The following is a 25,431-nucleotide window of genomic DNA, read 5'->3' as shown; positions in this document are numbered from 1 at the left end:
TTCTGTCGTGGGGCTCCTTGGACTAAATTGAGATTAAATGCATGCTCCATTGTGTCACTCTTCTGGACTTCTGAGATACAGGTATGATTTTAATTGCACATATTTCCTTCCTGTGGAAAATGCTACTTTTGTCTGTCAAAAAAGAGACAGCGTGAGTTTTTAATGTTTGGTCACAGCATTCAGCAGGTAGGTAGAGATGACATAACTTTCTGATAATGTGTGTTAGCAGTATTTTTGTTTTAAAGGCTGTGAAATCTTTGCCTCAGTTGAGAAATAACGTGCTGAGTGAATAAGGTAATTCAGCTGATTCTGTGTGCCTAATTTCACTGGGATATTGTCAAACATTAAACTTTATAAAAATGGAGAGCCTGTCCCTCAGATCAACTGCTGCAGACCTTTGGTTTAGCAAATGTAGATTTAAATTCTTAGTGCCTAATGTACTTCTAGGTATTTGTTCTGTTTTCCATTTGTGCCGAAAACACAGTTACACAGTAGATTGCAAAAATAATTTCTTTTCTACTGCAGAAAATATTACTTTTCCATGAGTGTTCTCTAAAGGCTTCAGTCACACTCTGGAGAAAGTATGGTATGGAATATCTAACAAGTAATTTTAAATCATAGTCTAATAATGGTTTAGAGTATATTCTCAGTAGCATTAGGTAACAGTTTTTAGTATTTCTTCCTAGTCTCCTGAATCTTTATGGATCCAAAGAATATAAATAGAGAGAATTTGACGTAAAGAATTTGGAGAAACAGGAACCTGAAGAGATTTTCCTCTTAATTACAGATACTGTGACTTCTTGGCTCATATTTCTCTGGTGAGATTGGTATATGCTGTCTCTGTTATCTTTTAAAATACTGCTTTCCTTGAAGGCAATAAGAGCTTTGGGAAAAGATTGATGTCATACTGTTTTCCTTACTAGAAACACGAAGTGTTGCTTCCTTTGGACAGAACTGTGACCTCTGCTGTTACCTGGGACTCCCACAGTGGGAGACTTCTCCTATTTCCTGAGCTTTTTCTTGTTCCCCTCTTTGTCCCAGCCAATCACTATTCCGTATGAGGTGAGAGGTGACAGCTCTGTCTCTGTAAGCTTTTCAGACTAGTACTTTATATCAGTTTGTCAGTTCTTCAAGTCTGTCTAGCCCATGACCTGTTTTTGAAAGTGTCTAGTAGCATCTACTAGGGAAAAAATAATGTAGAATGATGCTTCTTGGCTTTCAGGTGCAGGTGATTTAATACATCCTTCAACAAAGCTTGTGTAATGCCCAGGCCATGGTATTTAATAAAATAGATGGACCAGTCCTCAGGAATTTAATTTTTTAAATCAATTTTTACTTTCTGGCCTTTGTAACTTCATGTGGTAGTGAGTTCCACAGTTACCTGCTACTTGGAAGTCTAATGTTTAGGGATTTGTTTATGTTAAATGTTAGGTGAGGGGCTCAGAGCATGCAGCTGATCTGCTGGAGCAGAATTCAGTCATTCCTGATTCATTTTCTTCTTGCTGTCTGTGAGATGATGTAGTTGGAAAGTTCCTGAAGAATTTGTTGTCAGTATTGCCTTTATTCCTTATTGCCAATAAGGAAACAGTTCCATGCCCTAGCACCTTTTTAATCTCTTTTTCCTTTTGGAAATAGGAAGATTAGGACTAGGTTAGATTATTCCAGGTATAAATGCATAACAGCAGTATAAATGATACAATGACACCTCAGTTTTCCATTACTCTCCTAGTGATTCTTATAATTGCCTTGCCTTTTCAACAGCTGTTTAGGATGTAGTTTTCAGGAAACCATCTATAATGACTCCAGAATCGTTCATGAGTGTAAATAGCCTATTTCAATCTTCTCTTTCTATAGTTATAGCAAGGGCTGTCTCTTTCCCCACATGCCTTACTAATATTAGAGTTCATCTGCTGCTTTATTGCTCAGAATCATGAGATCCATCTGCAATGCTTTGCAGTCACGTTCCAGACCAGTCTGCAAACATTGTCACCTCCCAGCTCATCGTAAGGACATGTCTGCAAAACCTTAAGGAATGCAGTTGTCATTTTGCTCCACTGTGAAAACTTGTTATTCCCTCTCCTTTCCCCATACACCCCATCCATTATTAAGTTATGTACCCTCATGAGGACTTTCTTCCTTATCTTCTTTCAGCTTAGTTGTTTAAAGAGCCATTTCTATAAGGATAAATATTAAAAGTTCTTTTAAATCTAAATATTTATTAACTGAGTTACTTTTAAACACAGTCTTGCTGGTTCTTTGGAAGACTTGAGAGACTTCTGAGGAATGATTTCTCTCTGCAAAAACCATATAGACTTTCCAGCCTTGTATCGTGTTTTTCTGTATGTCTGCTCATTTGATTTTTTTTTTTTTTTGGCCTCATAATAACATTAGAAACAATAGTATTTAACTGCAGCATTTATTATTTCAAAATTTTCAGTATTACTGGTGGAGCTTTCTTTAGAAACTGCTGCTGATGTGGTACCTCACAGTCTTTAGGGATTACATGGAATTTAGAGAGGCAGGCTGAAATTTGTGGTTGATTTTTGGTTTGTTTTTTTTCTGGGTGGGAGGGAAGGCAGTGGGGTGGGGTGTGTGTTGCATTTACTGATTACACCTTAAGAATAAAACAATCTTGTGTCCAGTGTCCTTGCTGATACTGTGTGATGGCCCTGTACGAATCTTCCACTTACGCCTCTGCACGCCTTTGAGTACTAATGCCTTGTAACAGTCTCTGATCAAGCCATGCCTAAAACTGGCTCTACCAAGCTTCATCCACATAATTACCTTTTTATCTGCAGCTACTTCATAGCATGAAATAGTATGAACTAGCATAGTACATTCCAGCTCACCAAGTAGCAGTGAATTCATTTTCTAATTTCTGCTTTCTTCCTTCAAATAATTCTTTGTTGTTTCTGGATTGGAAGTGATGTACAGAGAACTTTAAGATGGAGAACAATTTGCAGTAGTTCAAGGGAAAACCACATTTCAACAATGTGGCAAAACTCTCACAGTGACCTCACCAATGTGAGGAGAAGGAGATTCAAATGATTAGAATGCTTGGTTGTCAAAACAGTAATGGATTAATTTATTTAATAGAAAAAATAAGGTAACAAAACTGCCATGCTTGCCTCCCAATAATTTTTTGCACTGGAGTACAAGCTTCATTAAATTTGCAACATCTGTTGGATGTGGAAGCAAAATCTTCAGAGTATTAAATTAGGTTTGACAGTGTTGTAAGACAGGAAAGTGGCGTGGAATGCAGAAGATGTGCATGGTCCCTGGTTTTGTCCTTTGGGTGGACTTAGCCTGGTGTAATTGTACCCGTGACTAAAAATACTTTGGGTAGGTATGTCAAACTCGCTCCCTTTTGCTCTTTGAAGGTGGACTTAAGGAGTTTAATTGTTTTCCCATCTCTGACTTTGTTCCTCCTTATTTTTATCTGCCTGAAATCTTAAATTCGTACAGTTTAATTGGCTATCAGAGATACAGAAAATACAATGCAAGCTGAATTTTTATATAGAGATTGATATATAGAAATATATGGAGGTACATGTAGTTGTGTGTAGGTATAATTAAACCTCTACATGTGCCATCATGAATACTGTCAATAGCAAAACATTCAACACCAATTTCACTTGCTTTTTCTTCTGTGGAAGGCTATTTCTGGAAGTGCTGACTTGGATATCCAAGACTATTAGTTTTTGTAGGCTGAAGGTCAGCATGTATGCTTGGGGGAAAGATTTATAGGATTATGGTACACCAAAATGAAGGAGCTGCTGTGAAAGGATGAATTCAGTAAAGTGTGAAGTATGTTACGTTTGGAGCACCGCACAAGATATTAACAGCAGTCGGGGAAGCTTCATCATGGTGATTTGTTGTAATGCACAGGCTGCTCTCCCCTTATCCAGTGTACAGTGGTTCACTTTAGAAGCAGTATTGTACTTTAGACAGATAAGAAAACAGCATCCTTCATCAGAAGAAGCCTTTTTAATCAAGAATCATAACAAAACATGTTGTGGTTTTCAGTGCTTTTTAAGTGGTTCCTTATATCTTTTGGAAGCCAGGAAAAGCGATGCATGGTTTTGTTTTGAAACATCTCTACAGTAGTAGCAATAGTCTAAAAAATTTTAAAGATGCAGAGAAACCATCATTGCATAACATCATAATTAATGTAATTCAGAATGAAACACTGATGCTCATTTCATACTTGAAAAAATAGCATGTCTGTGACAACTTTTTTAGTGAGCGTCTTCTCCAAACTCAGAGCATGTGCGCATACTCTTGACACCTCTCTGCCAGGATGGTAATGTTCAGAGGACAGGTCATTTTCTGCAGTCTGTAATAAAAGCATTTGCATTGATGTGCATTTATTTTTGCTTCTTATGAAGCATGTATATCTTGGATAAATGTGCTTTTAGTGTTCCAGGATAAAACCATTTCATAGTTAGCACAGATTGGCAGGACTTACTGCAAAATGAACATATTCTCCTTCGCCAGTTCTTTTGGACGTACCAACATGAAATACAGCTGTTTTGTGCTGTATTGCCTTTTTGGCTTTCCTTGCTGCACTGGGTGGGGAAGGAAGGGGAAAAAGGCAAGGAACAAAGATTAAAGTGTGGGGCAAGAGCCTCAGTCTCGCCGTTGTGCTGGGACAGTGACAGTGTGTGGGGTTTGCAGGGTGGCCCTGTGGCCGTGGGGGCAGCAGGCACATGGAGCCAGCCCGGGAGCAGCAGCTGTGCCACTGCCATGGACAGGGCAGATGGAAGCACGGGCACTTTGTGGCAGCACGGGCAGGTCGGTGGTGTGGGCAGGCACCTGCGGGGGAGCCGGGCACTGCTCGCAGCAGCAGGAGGAACCAGGGAGCTCGTGGCTCTGGAGCTGCTCATTCACAGCAACGGCAGGTGGCAAGAAAAGTAAATTGAATCAAACTTCAGGTTTTCAGATTGAAGATGAGAGGTTTTGGGTTTGCACTATGGCAGAAGGTTAGAGCAGAATGTGCAGGATTGTGATTGCTGGGAGAGCAGGCTGTAAATTAGGGTGAGGTACTTTGCAGCTCTTTTCACTGTGGACGCTGCTGCACAGGTCATTCTCGTCCTGTCACAAAATAACTTCAGAAGGCAGGAGCACACACATGGGTACTTTGGTATGCAGATTATTCTCTAAGGCACATTTTTTTCGTTTGTCTGGCCACATGTTTTTATTGTATGGCGATGTGGGATGTGTACTTTTGGTTTTTTTCTGATGAGACAACTGTGGAAGTGACAGCGATTCATTTACTTGTGCTAGAATGAACATCTGCTGCTGCCTTCCTTCCTCAAATAAAGCTCAGAGAAAGATTACATACCTTCCTTTGGGTTGGCTGTCTAAACTTATAAGTTGTTTGAAATAAACATTCTTTCACCTCAAAATAAATGTGCAGAATAAAAGGAAGGACAGTGTTTGATGGAAGGGGTCTGCATTTTAAGCACTACAAAGTCCAGAAGGGCTTGAGCACTTGTATGCTGAAAAAAAAGTAAGAGTGAGAAGAACTACAGTTTTTCCAAAGCACATGTTTCCCTGGTATTCCTCATAAGCTTAAATTAGATATCAGTTGGTACTATATTTAGCAAATTTGCTTGGAGTCTCAAATGAATTTTTCCAGAGCAAGCTGCGCTCCTGGAAATGCCCATGCCTGCCTGTCAGTGGTATCTCCATCCCAGCCATGTAACACCTCGTGGCTTTCACCAAGAATTCTGCTTTTGCCTTTGATAAAATCTGATTACATGGCCTTGGTCTGTGTTCCTGTAAAATAAAGATACGGTATTAATTCTGAAGGATGCTTTGAAGTATGTGGCTCAACAACTTCAGTGGGATGTGGATACTTGGATATTCTGAAATGTTGCCAAGAAAGTGCAAAACAATGTTGCTGTCAGAAATTTTTTGTGAACTCAGCATATATGGGAGGTCTTCCAGTGTAAGAGGGAAAATACTGTTGCTTTTAATTTGTGAATATTAAGAAACTGAGGAATAGATGTTCGAGTGTTTGGAATTTATATTTTTGTAAGATTAGAGACATAATACAGAGTTTGAAAAACCTCCTCATAGCTATTTTGCCAAGGCTGTAATGGTGGATGGTTTGTCTAATTCCTATATTGTGATTCTTGGAAAAATTTCTTTTATCTAGGTAACCAGCAATACCCCAGGTTCTGGTCCTATATTAATATTTTACTTTTAGGGATTTTAAATAATTCGAAAAATGAAGTTGTTGGTATTTCCTTAGAACTTCAACAGCCTTTTGTGAATGAATTGGTGAACAAGATTGCATGAGCCTTTTTCCCCCCTTTGGATTCCCCATTCTCCTGGCATAAGCATTTCTTTGATAAGTCAATTTTGAATCATGTGCTAATTTCTTATTCTATATGCAATACATATGAAATGATGGTGTCTCCTTGTTATGCAAAGGAAAAGAGTTATAATTTCAAAAGTCTTGAGTGATGTGGGAACTTCCTTTGGAGAAACAGCATCATTTGATTTAACACAGATTTCTCAAGAATCAGACCACTGCTGAGTCTTGGGTTTCTTTGCAGTTAAGCACGTTCATTTTCTGTAATCTATTTGAAACAAATTCAAAGCAGCCATTGGGTCAGAGGCATGACTGCCACCACAGCTGGAGCGATGTAACAGCAACTCTATTTTTATTTTGCAGCTGATGCTTTTTTCAAAGCTGCAGTGAGCCTTGTTCCTGAAGTGCCAAAAATGATCAGTGTAGATGGAAAGATGCGACCTTCTGATGCCTTCCTCCTCGAATTCCTTTGTAATTTTTTTTCCACATTATTAGTTGTTCCGGTAAGTTGAGTGTGTATGAATAGCTCATAAGTTAGTACAGACTATTTTGACTTTCCTGTTTAAAAATTTAGAGTAGACTGGGCTTCTGGAGTGGGAGAGGCAGTGGTTAGTTTTCCATGAAAAGATGAACTGATCTGCTCATTGGCTGCAAAATCAGTCACCCCAGTGCAGCATGAGGAGGCAGAACAATTGTGTGGAGGTGGAGGTACAGCAATGCCACTCTCAGTAACATCTCTCATAAGTGGATTTGGGGTAGAGTGAAATCTCACCATCATTTAATTGTGTAAACATCACTTACTGATTTATTAGCTAAGTACTCAAGAAACTCTAATACATGAGGATGGGAAAAAGACAGAGCTCTAGTTCCTATGAGTTTCAGTTACTTTGTTATAGGTTGCCTAATCATTTGAGTGAAAACAATAATTGGAAAATGTGTTTTGGCATAACCTTCCTCTTCTGATGAGTATTTCACAAAGTACTACCATTCTACACTCTTCCAGGTTTTAACTAATTGTCAAGTTTAGAGGGAGATGTCATTTTCCCTGCAGTATTTTCAGTTATATCTAAAAGATGAGGGGAAATTGTAAATTAATCTGGAAGAACAGAAAAAAAAAAGTTTCATTTGTTCTTGGAGAGAGTGGGTTGTTCCTCCTTGCTGAAACCTCAGCGGTTTTCTCCTTCCTTGTTCCTTTGACTGCATGTTTGGTGAAGCAGCACCCAGCATGGTGGTGTCCCAGTCCTTGTTGTCAGAGCTGTGGATTCCCCCTAGCCCAGTGGAAGGGCTCTCCCAGGCTGTGCACGTTCAGGAACGTGGAGGAGCTGTGTTGTTGGAAGGGAAGGGGAAGGTGCCCCTGGGATGTGTCATTGCTGCCCACTGAGTGCAGAAGTCAGGCTTTGAAGGAAGGCTGTGGAGTGACTCGGATCATGAACGGGTGATTGAAGAAGGGAGTGATACAACTCTCAGATTCAGTAATGAAAAATAACTTCTTGTGATGAGATGCCAGGATTCAGAAATTAGCTTCCCTAACTTTGTTCCCTATTTACAGAAGATCAAAAGGAAATGTCCTCTGTGGACTGTGATTTGTCCCATGTATCTTGGTGCCGCTGCACCAACTGCCGGCTGGAATTAGCCCAGTGCAGTATTAAAGCTCCTTGTAAAAACTTCCAGCTTATGCAAAGCAGAGTCTTTCTTTTCATTTCATGTTAAAAGATTGTTGATGGTCTGTAACTGACTTCCTAGTGTAGGTGTTCTTCTGAAACTCATAATTACATGAGTAATACACTACAGCTTACTGATACTGTTTTAATAACAAAACCCACCCAGTGTTTAATTTTAGAGGCTTAGCTGTTAAGAAGCTGACAATTAATTTTCTACTGCTCCCCCATGACTAGAAAACAAAGCATTTCAAAGTTTGTCTGTGGAAGCTGCCTGGATCATGTTCTGGTTATGGGTCAAATGGGTGTTTTAGATGGAAACTGGAAAAAATCTTTAAAGGATTTGCAGGAAGCACACTTAAGAAAAGTAGCTGTCAGCTTTAATTATATTGTAGTTTTGCTTTTGTAGAGCTCATACTGTGACTCTACACCACTGAATGACTGCAAATAATCCTATTTTTGTTCCAGGGTTGTGGTGTTGGTTTTGACCTATCTTTTTTCTTTTCTGTAGGACCATCCAGAACAAGGAGTGTTGTTTCTTGTGCGAGGATTACTAAATGTGATCCAGGATTATACTTGGGAGGATAACAGTGATGACAAAGTCAGGATTTATACTAATGTTTTGCATCTGCTCTCTGCAATGACTCAGGAAGCATATATCTACCATGTAGATAAAGGTAATACTTAAGGGGGGCTCTGGCTCCTTGCATTCCACCAGGACATTTGTAGTATTGTCTCATCACCATAGCCAGTTAATGAAGACCAGTGGTAATCAGTCTCACAGAATGGATTATTCTTCTATCCAGTTCCAGGTACTGTAACTTAAAATAATCCCAGGAGCTGGCTTTAGAACAGATGCACAGTCTGCTCTTTAAAGTGAATCTGTGCAGAGTGGGTTACTTAGTTTGCTTCTGGTGGTGTTGGTGCAAATGCTTATAAATGTGAACTTTTCAAGTAAAGATTAGAACATTATGCATAGGAAGGATTTTGTTTTAATCTAAAGTTTATAAACCAACTTGATTTATACTTATCATTGGTGTTTCATTCACATTTATTAACAATTCCAGTTTTCAGAAAGTAAAGCCTAGTCTTCATCATTTAAATGGTGTATTTGCTGCTTTGAGGGCAGGCTTTCAGTTTTGGAAATAGCAGTAACTTACAAAAATCTTCGGAATAACTAAAAAATTTTAAAGATTTTACATTTTAAAACATAGCTATCATCTTTTTTGTAATAATTTTTGGATTATTTTGATATGCTTTAAAATTTGAATATTTGCCTTCTGATTATAGAGTATTAAATTAAGATAGAGTAATAATTAAACCTTTTAAAGCATCCTGGAAGATTAGTGAGTCAGAGAGGCCAAGCTGGTTTGACTTTTTCTTTCAGTTGCACAGGACTTTCACAGAGGGGCAGGCTGGATTATGTTCTGCAGTTCTTTTGGTGAATAGTTTGTCAGATTTACCACCCATGACAAAATATCTCTTGCAGTTAGCAGCACAGAAAATAGCTGTCAGTTGAGCTGCTGCTCTGTAGTAAATCTGCTGTTCAAATTCTGTAAGGAAGTGTGGTTTAGCTGCTTTTTCTTTCACTCCATTTTTTATATGACCAAAATAGCTGCATAATCCCAAAATGAAAAATCTGAATTAATTAGATTTTAATGGAGACAAGCATGGAAATATAAATTAGTAATTTTTCCCCTGTATAGTATGGGGATGGGGTTTTTTTCAAGATGGACTTTGCACCTTAGCTTCTTAAAATGAAGTTTACTTGAAAATGGGGGATTCATCTTTTATCTTTTCCACTTTCTGATTTACCTAGAATATACTTAAACATACAAATTTCTTTTAACCTACTTCTTAATAGAACATAAATAAATTAGGGCAAAAGACATGTTTAAAATCACAATTATATAAGCTGTAAAAACTTCAAGAGCTCTCTCCCTCCAAAGAAACCTTTACGGTATTTGAAACTGAAAATACACTTTTGAATTTCTATCCATGACTTTGAGGTAATCACGGTTTTATTTTAGGGAAAAAAAAATAAAATGCAGTTTCTTTTGAAAATCTGGTTATTTTCACTAAATGAAACGCAAATTGTTTGGCCCAGTGCTGCTGCCATTGAAGGTGATGGCCACACTCTTCTAAACTGATGAGAGCAGGGAGTTTTTCTCTGTAGAAAAGGTGAAAACTGACATTATGTGTTGCTTTACATTAAGTTTAGCAGATATTTGTGAGCCTGGCTGCATCCAGGAATACAGGAATGGCTTTAAGCAAAAGATTCTTCTCAGTGTTTTGTTCCTAAAATCAAAAGGACATAGCAGGCAACCAAGTGGTGGGCACTTAAAAAACATTGTTCTGTTCGTGCTTCATGGAGGAAGGTCATTTTATAACTTCCAAATGTGGTCTTCTATCAGTATATGATGTTTTCAGTAGCAAATAAATGTGTAGCTCTTCAGCCAGACCTAAGCCTGATTTCATCTCTGCAGTTGATTCCAATGATGCTCTGTATGGTGGAGACTCCAAGTTCCTGGCTGAAATCAATAAACTGAGTGAAACAGTGGTGTCACAGATCCTGGATCATCTGAAAACCCTGGGAAAAGAGGAGGTATGTTCTTACTCAGCTCGATTCAATACAAAACCAAAAGTCATCTGGAGTTGAAGGAACAGACCACCTTTGACCAGGAACTGGTCTTTTCAGAACCTTCAGGAACCTCGTAACAAAAGGAAATTGGGTATTTTTACTTGTTTAGAAAGGGAGTCCATCATGTAGGCAGGCTTGTGGTGGAGACACCTAATGATGTCCAGTTCTGTAATGAGCAAAGTGAGAATTCACAGTTAGTCTATTACTGGGGAAGATACAATGAAAGTCACCTATAATTACAAAAGTTTCAGATCCCAGGCACTAGGATGATCTCAGGAGAGGTACAGAGGGAAGAAAAAGTTGTTTTGTCTTTACCCTGACTTTAGTATATTTGTTCAATATAAAACAAAGAAAACTCTAGGCAGCTTATTGGATTTCTTGATTGGAATTCAGAGGCTCTGAGGGATCAAATATAGCTTAATGGATTGTATGTGAAAGGCAGGTGACTAATGTTTACTGAAATAATGAGAACTCACTGTTCTGTTAATGTACCTGTTTCTGAGAATGGACCCTTCCACAGCTTCCTAATCACCCCTTACTGGATGGCTTCTATTGATAGAAATCTTGTGGCTTGTAGCCTGGAATGGGAGGGCAGGGCATGATTGATTTGATGGAATTTTTTAGATAGACTGCTTGCACAGAAGCCAGAGTGTTTGCCAATACAGAATGTGTTAAGTGATACATATTGGGAAGACACTGTGCTAAGTTTAGCCTCTTCTCTGCTTTTGCTATCCTGTTTGTCCTTCTTTGAGCAATTGCACAGATGTAAGATGAATATATCCTTCGCTCAAATCCTCTACATCACTGTATGCCTCACCACAGTGAACAGGAGTTCTTTTTCAGAACAGTAGCAGCAGCAAACAACCATGCTAGGACAGCTAAGAATGTCCAACCAGGACTTGGAAGGAAGTTTTTAACAGTTTTCAGGACTGTGGGTTATATATTAGAGATTTTTTTTCCATCTGACTCCTGTATGGAATTTGTGGGTAGGAATGTTTGTAGGGTTTGAAAGCCATGGTTTCTGAAAGGCCTTTTTTGTTTGTTTTCTGCTTTCAAGCACGCTTTGAGTAAGGAGGTGCTGTGTTAGGTCACTGAAGCTGTTGTTGCATAGAAAACAGGATTTAAAGCTAAGCAGCACAGATAGAGGTGCTTGGCCTGCCTTTGCCTCTGCAGCCTTGGATTTGCTGCTCTGCCCGTCCTTATTTACTGAGAGGGACCATTTGTTTTGCTTTGTTGAGTAAAAGTCATTGAGAGATTTAGATGAAAATTGCTTTGTAAGAATTGAATAGTTGTTTGAGGAAGTTGTTGCTGAGGAAATAGAAGTGCTGAGAATATTGTCAGAGATCTCTAATTGTGCTAAAGTAAAACTGGTCATAAAATCACTGGTATTTGGATTGCTTCCGTGTTGGTGACCTTTTATTAGTCATCTTCTTGGCTGCTCATTTAAATGAACAAGCCTCTGATGATTTTGTGTTTTTATTGGTTCATTTCCTTTAAAAGCTATAAAGGAAAATCAATTTTTCTCACAATAAAATCCTTTCACCAAAATGGCAACTTGGAAGAGAACAATGCATCTTATTGTTAACCCAGTGTGGTCTTTTCACAGGATTAGAGAATGCTTCATTTATGTGACAGTGCTGGAATGGTAATTTTTAGTTCTGGACAGTTCTGTAAAGTTCAAGCTGTTTCTGGTCAAGGGAACATGTAGCACTGAATCCTCTCTGCTTTGTGTGGGGGGAATACTGCTCTTACACTCCTTAAGGTCCCTCCTGAGCAATTTTAGGGGAAGTAGCTACAAACGTAGTGCAAATATGTTCGTATCACCAGGGCTTCAGTGAAAAGAGTAGCAGGGAAAAAACATCTTTGGTTAAATAAATAAATAAAGTAGAACAGACTGGGGGGAAAAAAACCCTGAAGTTGCATTAATTTAGATTGATAATAGTGGTCTCTCTAAAAATATATAGCTATGGTGCTCTAAGTGCAAGCTTGGTTGGTGGGAGGGTGATTTCAATGAAGTCGTAGGGAGTCTTGAGTTACAAATGTGTCAGACCTACATACTGTGCTGTGCCAAAGTGGCATGAGATGTAGGAGTCTTGTGTAGTTATTTCATTTGCAGCAGCTTATGTTGATTTACAACTACTGCTGTTTGTTGCATTTTGAATGGAATATGAAAACTATGCCTGTTCTCTTATGTCTGTAACTACTGCTGTGTGTTACAAACCAAGTGTCCTTTGAACGTGTGAGAGTTCAGAGAACCCGGTGAGGTTAAGCTGGCTGTTTTGGGATGACTATAAAGTAATATGGGAATATTCTTGTTCTCATCACAGTCCCTGAAGCGGCAGAGCCAGCTGGCACTCTATTTCTTTAACACCATTCTGGCTCATGGGGACCTACGAAACAACAGACTGAACCAGCTTTCAGTCAATCTCTGGAATCTCTCTCAGAAACACGGCTTCGCTGACACCAAGACTATGGTAAGGGAGGGAAACAGACTATGCAGAGAAATTTTAGTTCTTGGTATCTTTTTCCACTCTTTATTTGGGAAAAGGTAACATTTTCTTGATCTGAATAAACCTCATGTCTTTACAAGTTAATATCTTAAAAAAATCAAAATTATCTTAAAAACCTCAATGAGTTATTTTTCTAAATGCTGCTTAATGAACAAGCACCTTCTCTTATTTCAAGCGGTCTGTATCTTTCTAGCATTTTAATAGTATGTCAAGCATTAAGAAACCTGAAAGTGTTGGGTGCTCTTTGTTCAGTACAGAAAACTGGCTTTAAGAGAAATACTGCATCTTTGTTTTGGGGAGGAACTGCCTGGTGAAAGCTTGTAAAGTGGCATTTGAGAGCCTTTAAGAAAGATATACATGATAACGAGCTCTGGGGTAAGCAATGCCAAGTGCTCATGCAGACAGTGAAATTTAGGGAAAATCCTGAGACTGTCTGTCTAAAACATATTCACCAAGATGAACTGATGGCCTGTGAAATGAGAAAAGACCCTAAAAATCTCCAAACCCCTTTGTTTTCAAACCCAGGTGAAAACCCTGGAATACATCAAGAGGCGGAGCAAACAACCTGAAATGAGTCACTTCACAGAGCTGGCCCTTCGGCTTCCTCTGCAGTCCAGGACCTGATGAGTGCCTCTTGCAAGGAGCCACCTGCACAAGGGAGCACGGAACCAAGGCCAAACTCACTGCTCCACATTCTGACTGGAGGAGCTCTGTGTATTTTTACTTTCTCTAATGAGACACATTTACTTGGGCACAGTAAAGGTAAAACTGTTCTGAGTGCAATAATTTAACCTGAATTTCTGTATCCAGTTTTACCATAGTATTGTTATTTTAAATGCTGATTTACATTCAGTAAGCAGTATTTTGAACCTCTATGGTTGCAAAAGCCTTTTGAGATCTAATCTGTTGTAATTTTAACAAAAAAGGAAGAAGATAACCTGTACAAACAAATTCACAGCCTCAAATGTTCATCCCTCTTGCAGGATAGTCTTTCTCCTCTGCAGAAAGCAGCATTTCAATGTAATAATCAGACTAAGTTGTCTCTCTGCTTTGGGATGCTGCCAGCATTTGTCTGGCTGGTTCCAGCAGCAGAGAAAAATGGCTGAGGTGTTACTGTTCTAATTTCTACCATACATTTTCACAGACATGTTTATGTTTTCCTTTTAGTCCAGTGGTGTTCTGTAAAATGGAAAGAATCTTTTAAGTGTTGCAAAGGAAAATGGAAATGTATGCAAAGTACTCTGTATTTGCAAAGTACACTATCATGGAATAAAACAATTTGCAGTTCATCTGTGTGTTCTGGGGGAGTTTGTGTATACAAATTTATCACCTTACCCTTGTGGAATTTAGTTACATGTACTGTTATTATTTCTAATAAAATTTCACTCTCACCACTTCTGCCCCATGGTAAGGAACCATGTTGTGACCTTACATCTATTGCTGCTTTTGCTTAGTGGTAAGTATTTTAATGTGCTAAATCCTTGTACAGATATTGAGATGTATTTTTGCACAAAAATCTTTTTGTTTTGTTAAGGCTAAACAATCTGTTTTGCTAAAACCATACATTTAAGGAGTTAGCAAGCTAATGAATACCACCCAAATTATTAAACCATTCTTGCTGCATGTTTATCTCTTCAGTGGTTACTGAAGCAGGGTACATTTAATAGATGTGATTTTGTGTTCAGGCTGTAAAGAACCAAACGAGGCCCCCTTGGTTCTGGTACAGACTGCACAGATAAGCTGAAAACACTGCAGGAGTACAAGGTAATTGTGAAGTGCCATTAACTGAGAACACCACATTTCCAACCTTTACTACATGGCTTTTAAAATTATACTGATTTTCCTTAAATAATTCTGTAGATAATGAAATTATAGTACTTCATATCATGTTATCATGTCCCATTTCAATTTAGCTTTCCTTCTGGCTGCACTGCACAGAAAACTCTCAGCCAGGATGATTCTTCCTGTTGGCCTTGGAAGCATAAACCATAAACTGGGTAAGTGGATCAACCTGGGAGCTCTCTGAACTGCCAGCTGGTCACAATGAGCAGCTGTGGTGTGGCAGAAGTTGGCCTCTGGGGGCCAGTGTACTGCTCCAAACCCCACATGGAATTGTTCCAGACTCTGGGAGATGAAACTCAGCAGGCTTACGAAGGGCCCAACCATTCCTCCTCCCCAGGCAGGCACCAATTCTTGCCTGCTTCTTTCGAGCACAGTGTAACTTCAGTTTCTTTATTGATGCAAGACTGCCATGAGAAATGCTGCTGGCTGTTTTACTGCTTTTTATTAGTGCAAAAATAGCTCAAGGACAGGCAGAAATCTGGTTAGATACCAAGAGGAAAGTCTAAATATCTAGCTTAGAAGCTAACACAACCACTCTGAGAAACTGGACATGAGAGATGGTCAAAACCAGAGCTGCACTAAAACTTAACACCATCTGCCATAACAAATGGCACAGCCAGTAATAAGGTGTGTGAGCTTTTCACTACTTTTTGTCACTTCAAGCAGTACATGGCCAGACTGCTCTGGCCTCCTGAATTCTGAACACATACACAAGTGTCTTGTATTTTGTACTCTTGCTAAAAGGCCAGTTCAAGTACAGGTTGTCTGAAAATCCAAAGGTCAGAAATTTCATTCAGACTGATGCATAATGAACCCAATAAGCACATTATTAAAATTATGTTGCTTTCTATAATTTAGTGAGTCTAGATCCAGGTATTTGGTGCTGCTCTCCAAAATGCTTTTACTTTCATTTTCAGATAACAGCTGCTGATTGAAAATCCAACTGCCAGAGCATAGTTCAAATATAGAGGATGTTCAATGCTATCCATCACTCTAAAGATGTTCGTTTCTTAAGAACTACTGAGTTAAAAGTCTGCCCTCATCAAATTTGAGGGCACACCACTAGTGTGTCTTCAAAGTAAAGCACCATAAAAGCACCATCACTTTGTACCACTCACCAAAAGATACGAAGATTTTAGAGAACAATAAAATCCTTTTAAATCGATAAGATATAGATAACAGTAAGTTTATTAAATCAGCATTTAAAAAAAATTACCAAATTCCAGCTAATTGCAGGCATGGCACTCATCTTCAGTCTTTGAAGGAGGCTGTCTCTTGCTTTGTAGAACAAACATGGTGAAGGTTTCAAAACTTTACTGTTCAGATGAAGTGTGGACCCAGCTCCACTGGTATATGCAGTTGAAACCTTGTACCTCAAGTACCTCACAAACTAAATTTCTTGGGCATTTTGTTATTTCAAGTACAAAGATGTGGAAAGTAAAAACAAATTTTGTTCTTTTTATTATTTCAAGAGTTTTAATCTTCAAGTTTTATAGATCTAGATGCGTACTTGTCTATGTATACTTTTTTGTTGGCAGTAGGTTGAAATCCGAGACCAATTCCTCTGTGTTGCTTCAAGTCCATTGCTTTATCAAACTCCATCTTCAGGGCCTGCTGTAACTTCTCCTCCCCTTCCTTGTTCAGAGCCATGTTTGGTTTGTTCATAGTTGCTGAAAGATTTTGGATAGGCACAGAACCCTTTTTAAAGCCACCCATAAGTCTAAAAAACTTCATTTGTTCCTCAGAACTTCTGAAAGTAGCTGTACTCCACTGTCCGAGCTTCGTATCCTGTGAGGCAAAACAGGGTTAACACTAAAATTAAGAAATACCAAGACCAAGGAAGACAATTTCTGGCTGTGTACCGTGAGAACAGAACCAGCTACAAAAGCCTGACAGGGTGACAGAGCTGGAAGCTGTTATTCCATGGGCAGCACCTGTTGAAGGATATGGTAAAAGACTGACCTAACTCTGCCTGAGTGCACCTTCATTAGCATTTCAGGCCATTTAACCTGGAGACAGGGGTTAATGTGCTTTGAGAATCTCCTTTCCCTCTGTCCTTAGGAATCTTGGCTTTCTGCTATCTATTTACCCAGCTCAAAGAGCCAGACAGCATCTCTTATTCTAAGAAAACTGTCAGACTTAATCCTCTTTCACTGTCACTTTATATGGTTATCTTTTCATTTTCCCACTGCCTAGTTAGGGAGCTGTTGTTTCCAGCAGTGTTTTGTAATGTTAGTTGTGGAGACAGTTTTTAATCTGGCTTAGAAGCTTTAAGCCGTATTTGCATTCTCATCCCACTAATTACAACTAATATTGTAAGCATGCACAACCAGAGGGCCTCCCCTATCCAACAGGACTGAGTCTAGTTCTCTAAAAGCCTCCCCTCCCTTGCAGTGTGCCACGTTCTTTGTATTCACTGTATTTGCACTTTATTCTATGAACTAGCTCACCCCTTCACGATTTTCCTTCTGTCTGCAGACTCTGGGTCCTTTCTGAGGAGGCAATGTCCAGGAAAATGATGTTTCAGTTGTTTGTGGAAAACCCCAGATACACTATAGGATTTACAAAGTCCGTGAACTTCAGCTTACCTCAGAACAGGCTTCATTATTAAAGGGTATATTTGACTCCTGAGCTACAGCTATGCAGTCATTTATAAATATTTTTGGCAGGATTTCTGCTCACAATTTTCTCTTTAAAATTGGGCACAATAATAAATGGCAGAATGTCTGATTATTAATTAAACAGACTAAGCTGGCTACATCCAAAGACAAAATGTGAATTCAGTGGTATGTTGATGTCAGCCTGAAATCCTTCCAACAGAACAGTTGTAGCTTGCATGAAACAGTCACTCTCCAGCAGACAGCCAACACGACACACAGCACACTACAAAATACTGCAGGCAAGCTACAGCAGGGTTTTTTAAGTTAAAAGAAAAATGCAAGGGTGGAGTATCATTCACCATCACAGGCCAGAATACCTGGTATTGAAAGGAAGCTACCCATAATACTTCAGTCTTTTGGCCTTGCACAAAGGCAAGCTGCTGTGTGAGCCCAGTCTGTGACAGATACACACAGACACACACGAGCCACAGACAAATAAACCCAGGTCCTCCCTTTGCAACGGGAGACATCTGCACAGATGCAAATATAATTATGGCTTGTCAAAACTCTGGTTTTAAGTGAGCTGCTGGCAGGCACTACACACAGCTTGTGCTGAAGCATTTCCAGCTCACTCTTTGTGGAGCTGATGAATTAGTTTTCACAGCTTCTATTCTTCTGCATGCTACTAAACAGAGACAGACCAGTGCCAAAGAACTGAGATCTCCTGCCAAGGATGTCATTTTTCTCAATGACTTCAGAGACTATTAGACAGTTGCAGCTCCAGAGCTACACAGACTCCTTCCCACTATGTTAGAATCTACAGAAGTTGTTTCTGGCATTTGTTTGAGGCATATTCCAGCTTTCTAGGCATTCTGGCAGTCTTGCAAAACAGCAGGAGTCTGAATTACTAGCAAAGCTTTCTCTCCACCTTAATCTTCTTACCTCTGGCTAAACACTACTGCAAGCTTCCACCACCTTACTGGGAATCTGTCAGGAGCCAGGCTGAGTAGGATGCAAAAGCAAAGAACAAAGAATCATCTTTCAAAGAGGTGGGGCAAAGATGCAGAAGCCACGAGAGGACTGACTCTAAATATCACACACGTGTGTTAACAGCTGTCAGCCTTCACCTTTCCACGTGTCCCTGCTGCTGAATGTGTGCAAAGCCTTGCAGGTAAGAAATCAGATACACTTCAGTGACTGCTGCAGCCACAGCCCAGACATTACTCGTATTTCACAGCAAAGCAGAAAATGCTTCTGTAGCAATTTTTGATGGCTCATTCTCCAGGGGAACCAGAGAAAATACTGTTTTTGAGGCCTGATGATGGGAGCACTGTACAATGCCAGCGAGTTCGCTGCTCAGCTCTCCGACTCTTGGCACTGTACCCACTTGTTCTATAGCCTGACCTTAAGCCTGCAGTCAGAAGGAACTCTGTTGTGCCAAGCCACATGCAAAGAAGAGCACAGTGTTTTTTATGGGAGCTTGCCCTGGGACACAGCATTTCCATCGGGTCAAGGCCTAAGCTCACACATACCTGTCCCACTGTGGAACTGAAAGCCTTGGTTCTGCCAGATTCTCTATCAATTTCTTCTTGCAGGGCCTGCCGCCTCACCTGGTGTGCAGAAAAATTACACATGCAGCATTAAGGCACTGTGTCCTGTGTGCTACATGACAGTTTAGTCACAATGAAATAATAAGAGAAGAATAAAATAATTAGTTATCTTCAGAATTTTGCAAGGATAATTAAAAGTTGCATGAGATCCTTTCACACACTCAACACAAGAACTGTAATTTTTTAGTGATATGTTGAATGAATGTTTTGCTGTATCAGGTTAATTTTCTAACTGCAGGCAACAGCTATGCTGGAACTGCCAACACTGATGAGAGGCAGAGAAATGTGTATTTAACCTACTAAGTTACTTAGTTCTGACATTGACTGGAGCTGTACATTTTGGACTTAACCCATGCATAAAGCACACTTTAAGCAGAGCTTAGTTTAGTGAAATCTACGCATAGATAAGCAACAAAGCAGTTTTTTTGTATCAATTCCTATGCATATGTTAAATGCTGACTTGCTTTAGATCTTACCCGATTAAGACAAAGCATACCTTGTCTATGCTAATTTCATCACAGTTTCCTTTCTTTTCCTGCACAATAATTACACCATCTAGATGTTCCTGTAAAACAGGAAAAAGCTTGTATGATTATTTTTATCCATTCTGGTTAATTAAAATTTACACAGCTCTTACCACAAAAGTAGTTAAAACACTAAGCACTCAGTAGTACTGGGGCAAGAAGAAATAGTCAGATCTAAAATGAAAATGCCAATTAAATCTCTGTATTCCTATGGAGAAACCTCACAGAGATTTTTTCTTTTAATCAAGATAAATGATTTTTAGATTCACACATTAAAAGGGAGGGACCTGCCAACAACACTGGCACACACAGTAACATTTGCAGGCAGAGTAATTTCAGATGAAACCATTTCGTAGAAGCTTAAATTTATACTTGAAGAAAGGCACAGAGAGAATGAAAGTTAAAACAAATTAGAAATTGGAGGTAAAATAAATAAAGGTCTCTCTGAAACAAATAAACAAAAACCAATCGAGAGGCAGCTGCACTGTGCTCCCTCATGGATGATGGTCCCCAAGGAGCTTCCAGTCTGGAAGGAGCACAGGGAGTAGCAAGTGTCATCCATCAGGTGTCTCCTACAATGGCAGCAAACAGGACACCACTGCACATTTGGGAGCCAGGAACAGGGAGCTGATGGAAGAGACAGAGCAGTTCCAGAAGGAATGGATGGGCTGGATGGCAGGATCCACAGGCAACCAGACACTGGATCACACTTCCACAAAGTGCAGCCCTTCAGCAGCTTTTGCTCCCAGTGGATGGAGTGCCTAGACCACTGCCCCCAGCCTTGCTTTTCCAAATTTGTAATTAGGATAAGCTTTTGGGACATCCAGTATAACAGGATAAGTAATAAGTCCAGGATAGTGGCAAATGAGAGCCATAAGCTTTAGGCCAGCCTGCCAAAAGTGGCCAAAGGGAAGATCTATTGATACAGCTAACATAATAAACCAAGCATGAACCAGCCAGGGAAACGACAAGGAAAGATTTGTAACGTACTTCAGTCAGCAGAACCTGCTGTTACTTTTTTGAGGCTTCAGTTTTATCAAAAGCCATCAATGCTTTACCTCATTTTCCAAAAGCACCTCTTACACACTGCTTTCACACACACAAGTACATGCACTATTAAAAACACGAGAACACTGCAGGAAGGAGAGCTCATGCTCTTGGATGAAAAGAAGAAACCAAAACCAACCCCCAATTTACTTCTAGATGGCCTGCTACTGTCTTTTCAGATCTACTAAAACAAGCAGGAAAACTGTCCTGACAGGATTCTGCAAACAACTGCAGCATATTTTTTTTTTTTTTAGCCAGAAGGAGGGAGCACCCCCATCCATGCTAATTCCCAGCACAGGGCTGACCTGCTGAGGGCTACTGAGTGGAAAAAACTACCCTCGTGGAGGTGTGCCAAGCCTCCTCCACCTTCATGGAAAAGGAGCACATTCACATGTGGTAGGGTTATGCTGTCTGCTGGCAAACAACATCACAGCTGAGTCCTCACTCCTCCTCACTCTGCCTGAGTTGACTGCAGTGGCATCCAATGAGAAAAACACCAATCATTGACATTAAACAGATATCACTCCACACTGTCTTTAAAATTTGCTCTTTTGCTTGTAGCACAAGCCCAGCAAAGGATTTTTCAAGGCATGCAGAGTGTGTGACATGCTGTAGACTTAAATGTTTCGGGACGATGGCACAGTTAAATGCAAGACCACATTATCAGCCATTTATTAATGCAGTGTCTTTTGGCCTGGCAGGAACTGGAACTCGCTAGAGCTGATTAACCCCAACTTCTCAATAGTCAGATTTTCTCTTAAAGTATTTTTTTATTATTAAAGGAGCTGCCTGTGGGAATGAGCAACAAAATATGCATCACCCTACTCCCTTCTTCTCAACTGTTTGCAAGGTATTTTTGCTGTGGTTTCCATTTTAACTGGGCATGCAAGTTTACATCTCATGGTAGGGCTTATCTTGCCTCTACACAATGTCAGCAGCTGCAAGAATCCAAATAATGTCCAACAGTCTCAAAAAAGCAATGCCAATTTAATTAGAAAATATATCCAGCAATAAAACCACCTCGTCCTTTTGAAAGGTCAAAAGGAGAAATCCAAGCTGAAGGCCCCAAACATCTGCTCACCTCATGACTGATAAGCATACACAGTCCCCTCACAAGCCCCTGTGAAAAAGCCTGTATCTGGGTCTCCACATAAATCTGTATTTAATTATTAGCACTGGACACCAGACAGCTGCCAGGTTTCCACAGAACTTGAGGAAACTGCATCTGAGTGCATGACAAAGCAAAGCACACCATGAAGTGAGCTTGAGAAGCAGCTCACACTGTGGCCTGCTCTACCCTTAGTTTACAAAAATCTCCAATGATACTTTATGAACAAGTGCTTGACATTTAAATATGCCAAGCATTGAAAATTCTTGATAAAAAGCAACAGGCATGCAGCTTCCCAACCTATGGAAATAAAAACAACCCAACGACTTGCAATGTGCTGTTTTCAAAGTGAAGTTTAAGCAGCTAAAAATACAGATAGATACCAACTGATTTTCTGAGCATCTCACAGCTTAATTCCTAATGATAACAACAGCAGTTGGGCATGCAGGTACTAACTTCTGGTACCCTTAGCTTTAAAACATGACTCTGAGCAGGTAAAGAAGAAAGATTAAATCTATAAAACATGATCTTAATAATCTAATTTTGGAGAAAAAACCATCAAAGAAAAAACATCTGTATTTCTAATATTTCATCAGCTCCTCCCCATGCTTGTTTTACCTCAGAAATGGCAGTACTGCAAGACTCTGGGATGGGATTTCCTTTAACACACAGTCTGGTTACAATCCCCCTTTTCCCTTCAGTTACAATCTACACAGCTCTGACATCTGTCTGTTTTCTTGCACAGATTTATTCTTTTAATTATAACTGTGTACAGCTCTCTAGTATTTTTCTATCAGAATTTATATTTCAATGCTCTTGGCCCAGCCTACACTTAGGATTCCCAGGATTTCCTCTGAAGTTTTGTCCAAATTAGTCAACAGGTTTTGGCCAACCCTGCCCTTTGTTTCTAACATTACATAATTCCAAACTAGCAGCAGCAAAGCCTGAGGAAAAGTCTAACAAATACAGTTAGATGCACTCATGCTGCCAACATTACCAACCTGCTCAGGGTAAATGACATGGCATTAAACCCCTGTTTTATGAAGAGTGCTATGCTAAGAGCAACTGAACATTTATGAGTGTACAAATCTATTTTCTTTTTGGGCCAATACTTGCTGTTAGTTGTAATATTTACATTTTCACAGCTGAAGCACTACATGATTACAGCAGCAGGCATCAAGGCTTCCCCGTGAGCCACAGGATCAGCTCAGCTGGAGCACGCAGCTGGCAGTGCCCAGGTTGTGCTGGATCCCTGGAGGGGCCATTCACCGAAGAGCTGGGCTCGATGATCCCTGTGAGCCCCCTCCAGCTCAGGATGTCCCGTGCCTCTCTCAGCTCTGGCATGCTGAACTCCATGAGCTGATCCTGCTTCCCACCAGCCAGCAGGGCCCTCAGTGACCTCCATGCCAGGAACAGGCACAACAGCCTGCAAAGGAGGAAACTGCCTGAAAGGCCTTCAATTCCTGAGCAGGAGCGTGCAGAGCTGCCCTCCTCCCAAAAACTCACCAGTGACTCATTCCCTGGTAATTCTGTCTTCATCTTTTTTGCATTTGCTTCTGAACCTAGCTCTTCAGCAAAGTCCTGTGGTGGTACTTTTTTTCTTTTTTTCCCTTTTCTGTCACAGAGCACAGGATTACTATTGCATAATGCCCCATCTACAGCGTCCCCTGCAACACAATGAGCTTGCTCCATTTCACTCTCTCTCTTCTTTTTATTGCTTTCTAGCAGTATTTTTTGGCTTTCAGAGGCACTTTCATTGTTTAAAGAGGCTTCTGAATATGTTGTTTCCTTCTCCTTTTTCTTAGTCTTCTTTTTCTTTTTGCTGACTTCAATATTATCCTTGAAATTCTTCCTGCATTTTCTTCCAGACAGCTCTTCTTCCTCAAGCTCAACTTTGTGCTGTGGTGGGAGATGCTTATAAGGCATGCTGTGACTCCAATCCTCCTTATCTTCTTCACAGACTGAGGAAGAAATATCTTTGCTTCTCTTTTTCTTCTTCCTCTCTTTGATACTCCCAGAGTTCTTAATTTTGTCCTCTTCCTCTCTGCTTGTCAAGGTAAATTCCCAGGAATTATGTTTCTTCCTTTTTCTGAAGTCACTTAATGCAATGGGGCTACCAGGAACTTGATGTATGTTGTCCTGATTATCTGCCAGTGGTAAAATGCAGTCAGACTTATCTTTCTTTTTTTTCTTCTTTCTTCTCACACAACTCTCCCCACCATTCTGGGCATTATCTGTGTCACAGCTTTCACCCCTAAAAGCTGCTTCTTGTGCAATGCATGTGTGGGGTTTGTTACAAACTTTTGCAGATTGCTTTTGTTCACTGTCCTGGATGTCCTCCAGTGAAAAACTGCCTTTCTTCTTTTTTTTCTTCTTTACCTCACCATCCAATTCCAAATTCAAAGCAGTATTCTTTCTCTTTTTTTTTAAAGAGGGTTCATTTCTCTTAGCACCATCTGTGTGATGATTTGAAAGCTCCACGGCACTACTCTCATTCTCCTCCAAGGAGAAATTACACTGGACTTTTTTTTTCTTCTTTTTGAGTATTTTAATTCGTTCCTCTGATTCTTCTTGAAGTTCGAAATCCAGATGACCTTTTACATTCACGAAGTTTTCTAAATGAGCTTCTCTGAGTAATTCAGAGCCAACTTTCTTCTTGTTTTTCTTATTATTCTTTGGTTGCAATTTGTGTAAACATTCATCTTTTAAACTGTCCTTTTTCCTTGTCTTCGTTTTTTTCTTGAGGTGGCCATTGTCCTCAGTTTTAATGACAGTTTGAACATCTTCCTCAATTTTAATGATTGTCTTCACCTTTTTCTTTTTCTGTACAGGTTCCTCATGAATTTCTTTTCTCTTTTTCTTTACTATCATTCTAAAAAAGGAAATGAAGATGTTAGTGAACTGCTTCAAAGAGATGATGCAAGTCCTAACCTATTTGGTCTTCCTTTATTCTGAAACCATTCCTTATCTCCCACTGTCCCCGACACTCTTAATTTCAGTCTGCTTTCCATGATGGGGAGCCAGAACTGCACAGAGCCTAGAAAATACTGGGGTGGGGTTTCTGTACTGTTCTTTAGTGTACCTTATCCTACTCAGTTCGCAGCTATTTGTCTTTTTGGCAGTTGCAGAGCATGACATTTTCACAGAAATACCTACCCTCTCAAAAGCTTTCCTAAATGGCAAAACATAAACGTGTGTATGTCTATGTACGTATAGTTAGGGTGGTTTTCCACATACCCAAGACTTTTCACTAATTTAACACTGGACTTCACATCACTTTAGTGATCACATCACTTTAGTGCCCACTCACCATTACAAGATCCTTCCAAAGCACCTGAATTACAACCTCAAATTTGCTTCTATCTGTGGTTTCTTATCGTTGCCCTCCGTTTCTTTTCTCAGGACACTTACACCAATGAATCGGTTACAGCAGAGAAGCCTTTGGCACCTCTTTGCCGACACTCCCCGCCTTTCCTGACCAACCCAATTACTCCCACTCGGTTTTTAGTGGCTAATACACAAGATGTCACTAAGGCACCCTGTCCGGAACATCAATCCTAGCACAGCCC

General features: G+C 39.9%; 2 protein-coding genes across 4 annotated transcripts in view; one reads left to right on the top strand and one right to left on the bottom strand.

Annotated features, from left to right (window-relative positions):
* The window catches only part of CUNH16orf62 (chromosome unknown C16orf62 homolog), a 48,433-nt gene extending 34,013 nt beyond the window's left edge, over positions 1 to 14,420 (top strand). The window contains exons 27-31 of the mRNA XM_017734307.1: positions 6,686 to 6,825; positions 8,492 to 8,657; positions 10,467 to 10,585; positions 12,949 to 13,095; positions 13,657 to 14,420. Of these exons, the coding sequence (XP_017589796.1) occupies positions 6,686 to 6,825; positions 8,492 to 8,657; positions 10,467 to 10,585; positions 12,949 to 13,095; positions 13,657 to 13,755 (671 nt within the window). The 3' untranslated portion in view covers positions 13,756 to 14,420. The remainder of the gene's footprint in view (positions 1 to 6,685; positions 6,826 to 8,491; positions 8,658 to 10,466; positions 10,586 to 12,948; positions 13,096 to 13,656) is intronic.
* Positions 14,421 to 15,396: 976 nt separating this feature from the next.
* KNOP1 (lysine rich nucleolar protein 1) lies at positions 15,397 to 25,425 on the bottom strand. 3 transcript variants are annotated; one of them, XM_017734206.1, is made up of 5 exons: positions 25,173 to 25,425; positions 23,369 to 24,734; positions 19,680 to 19,748; positions 19,106 to 19,183; positions 15,397 to 16,761 (listed from the first exon to the last, which is right to left on the bottom strand). In XM_017734206.1, exons 2-5 carry the CDS (start codon positions 24,731 to 24,733, stop codon positions 16,450 to 16,452), a joined length of 1,824 nt encoding a protein of 607 aa, XP_017589695.1. In that variant the 5' UTR covers position 24,734; positions 25,173 to 25,425; the 3' UTR covers positions 15,397 to 16,449. The 3 variants fall into 3 exon arrangements, with proteins under 3 accessions (XP_017589695.1, XP_017589696.1, XP_017589697.1); XM_017734207.1 differs by having other exon boundaries at positions 25,274 to 25,425; XM_017734208.1 differs by lacking the exons at positions 19,106 to 19,183; positions 19,680 to 19,748.
* Between the last annotated feature and the right edge of the window lie 6 nt (positions 25,426 to 25,431).

The sequence above is a fragment of the Corvus brachyrhynchos genome, unplaced genomic scaffold, assembly GCF_000691975.1.
Source record: "Corvus brachyrhynchos isolate BGI_N302 unplaced genomic scaffold, ASM69197v1 scaffold5, whole genome shotgun sequence".
In the NCBI taxonomy this organism is placed as follows: Eukaryota; Metazoa; Chordata; class Aves; order Passeriformes; family Corvidae; genus Corvus; species Corvus brachyrhynchos.
This window is presented reverse-complemented; position numbering and strand designations above follow the sequence as displayed.

Coding starts and splice junctions, on each gene's coding strand:
- KNOP1 (XM_017734206.1), bottom strand. CDS start 24,733: ATGATAGTAAAGAAAAAGAGAAAAGAAATTCATGAGGAACCTGTACAG. Junction 19,184..19,679: donor ATGAAATTAGCATAGACAAG/GTATGCTTTGTC, acceptor TCTGCACACCAG/GTGAGGCGGCAGGCCCTGCA. Junction 16,762..19,105: donor TCAGTTCCACAGTGGGACAG/GTATGTGTGAGC, acceptor TTTGCCTCACAG/GATACGAAGCTCGGACAGTG.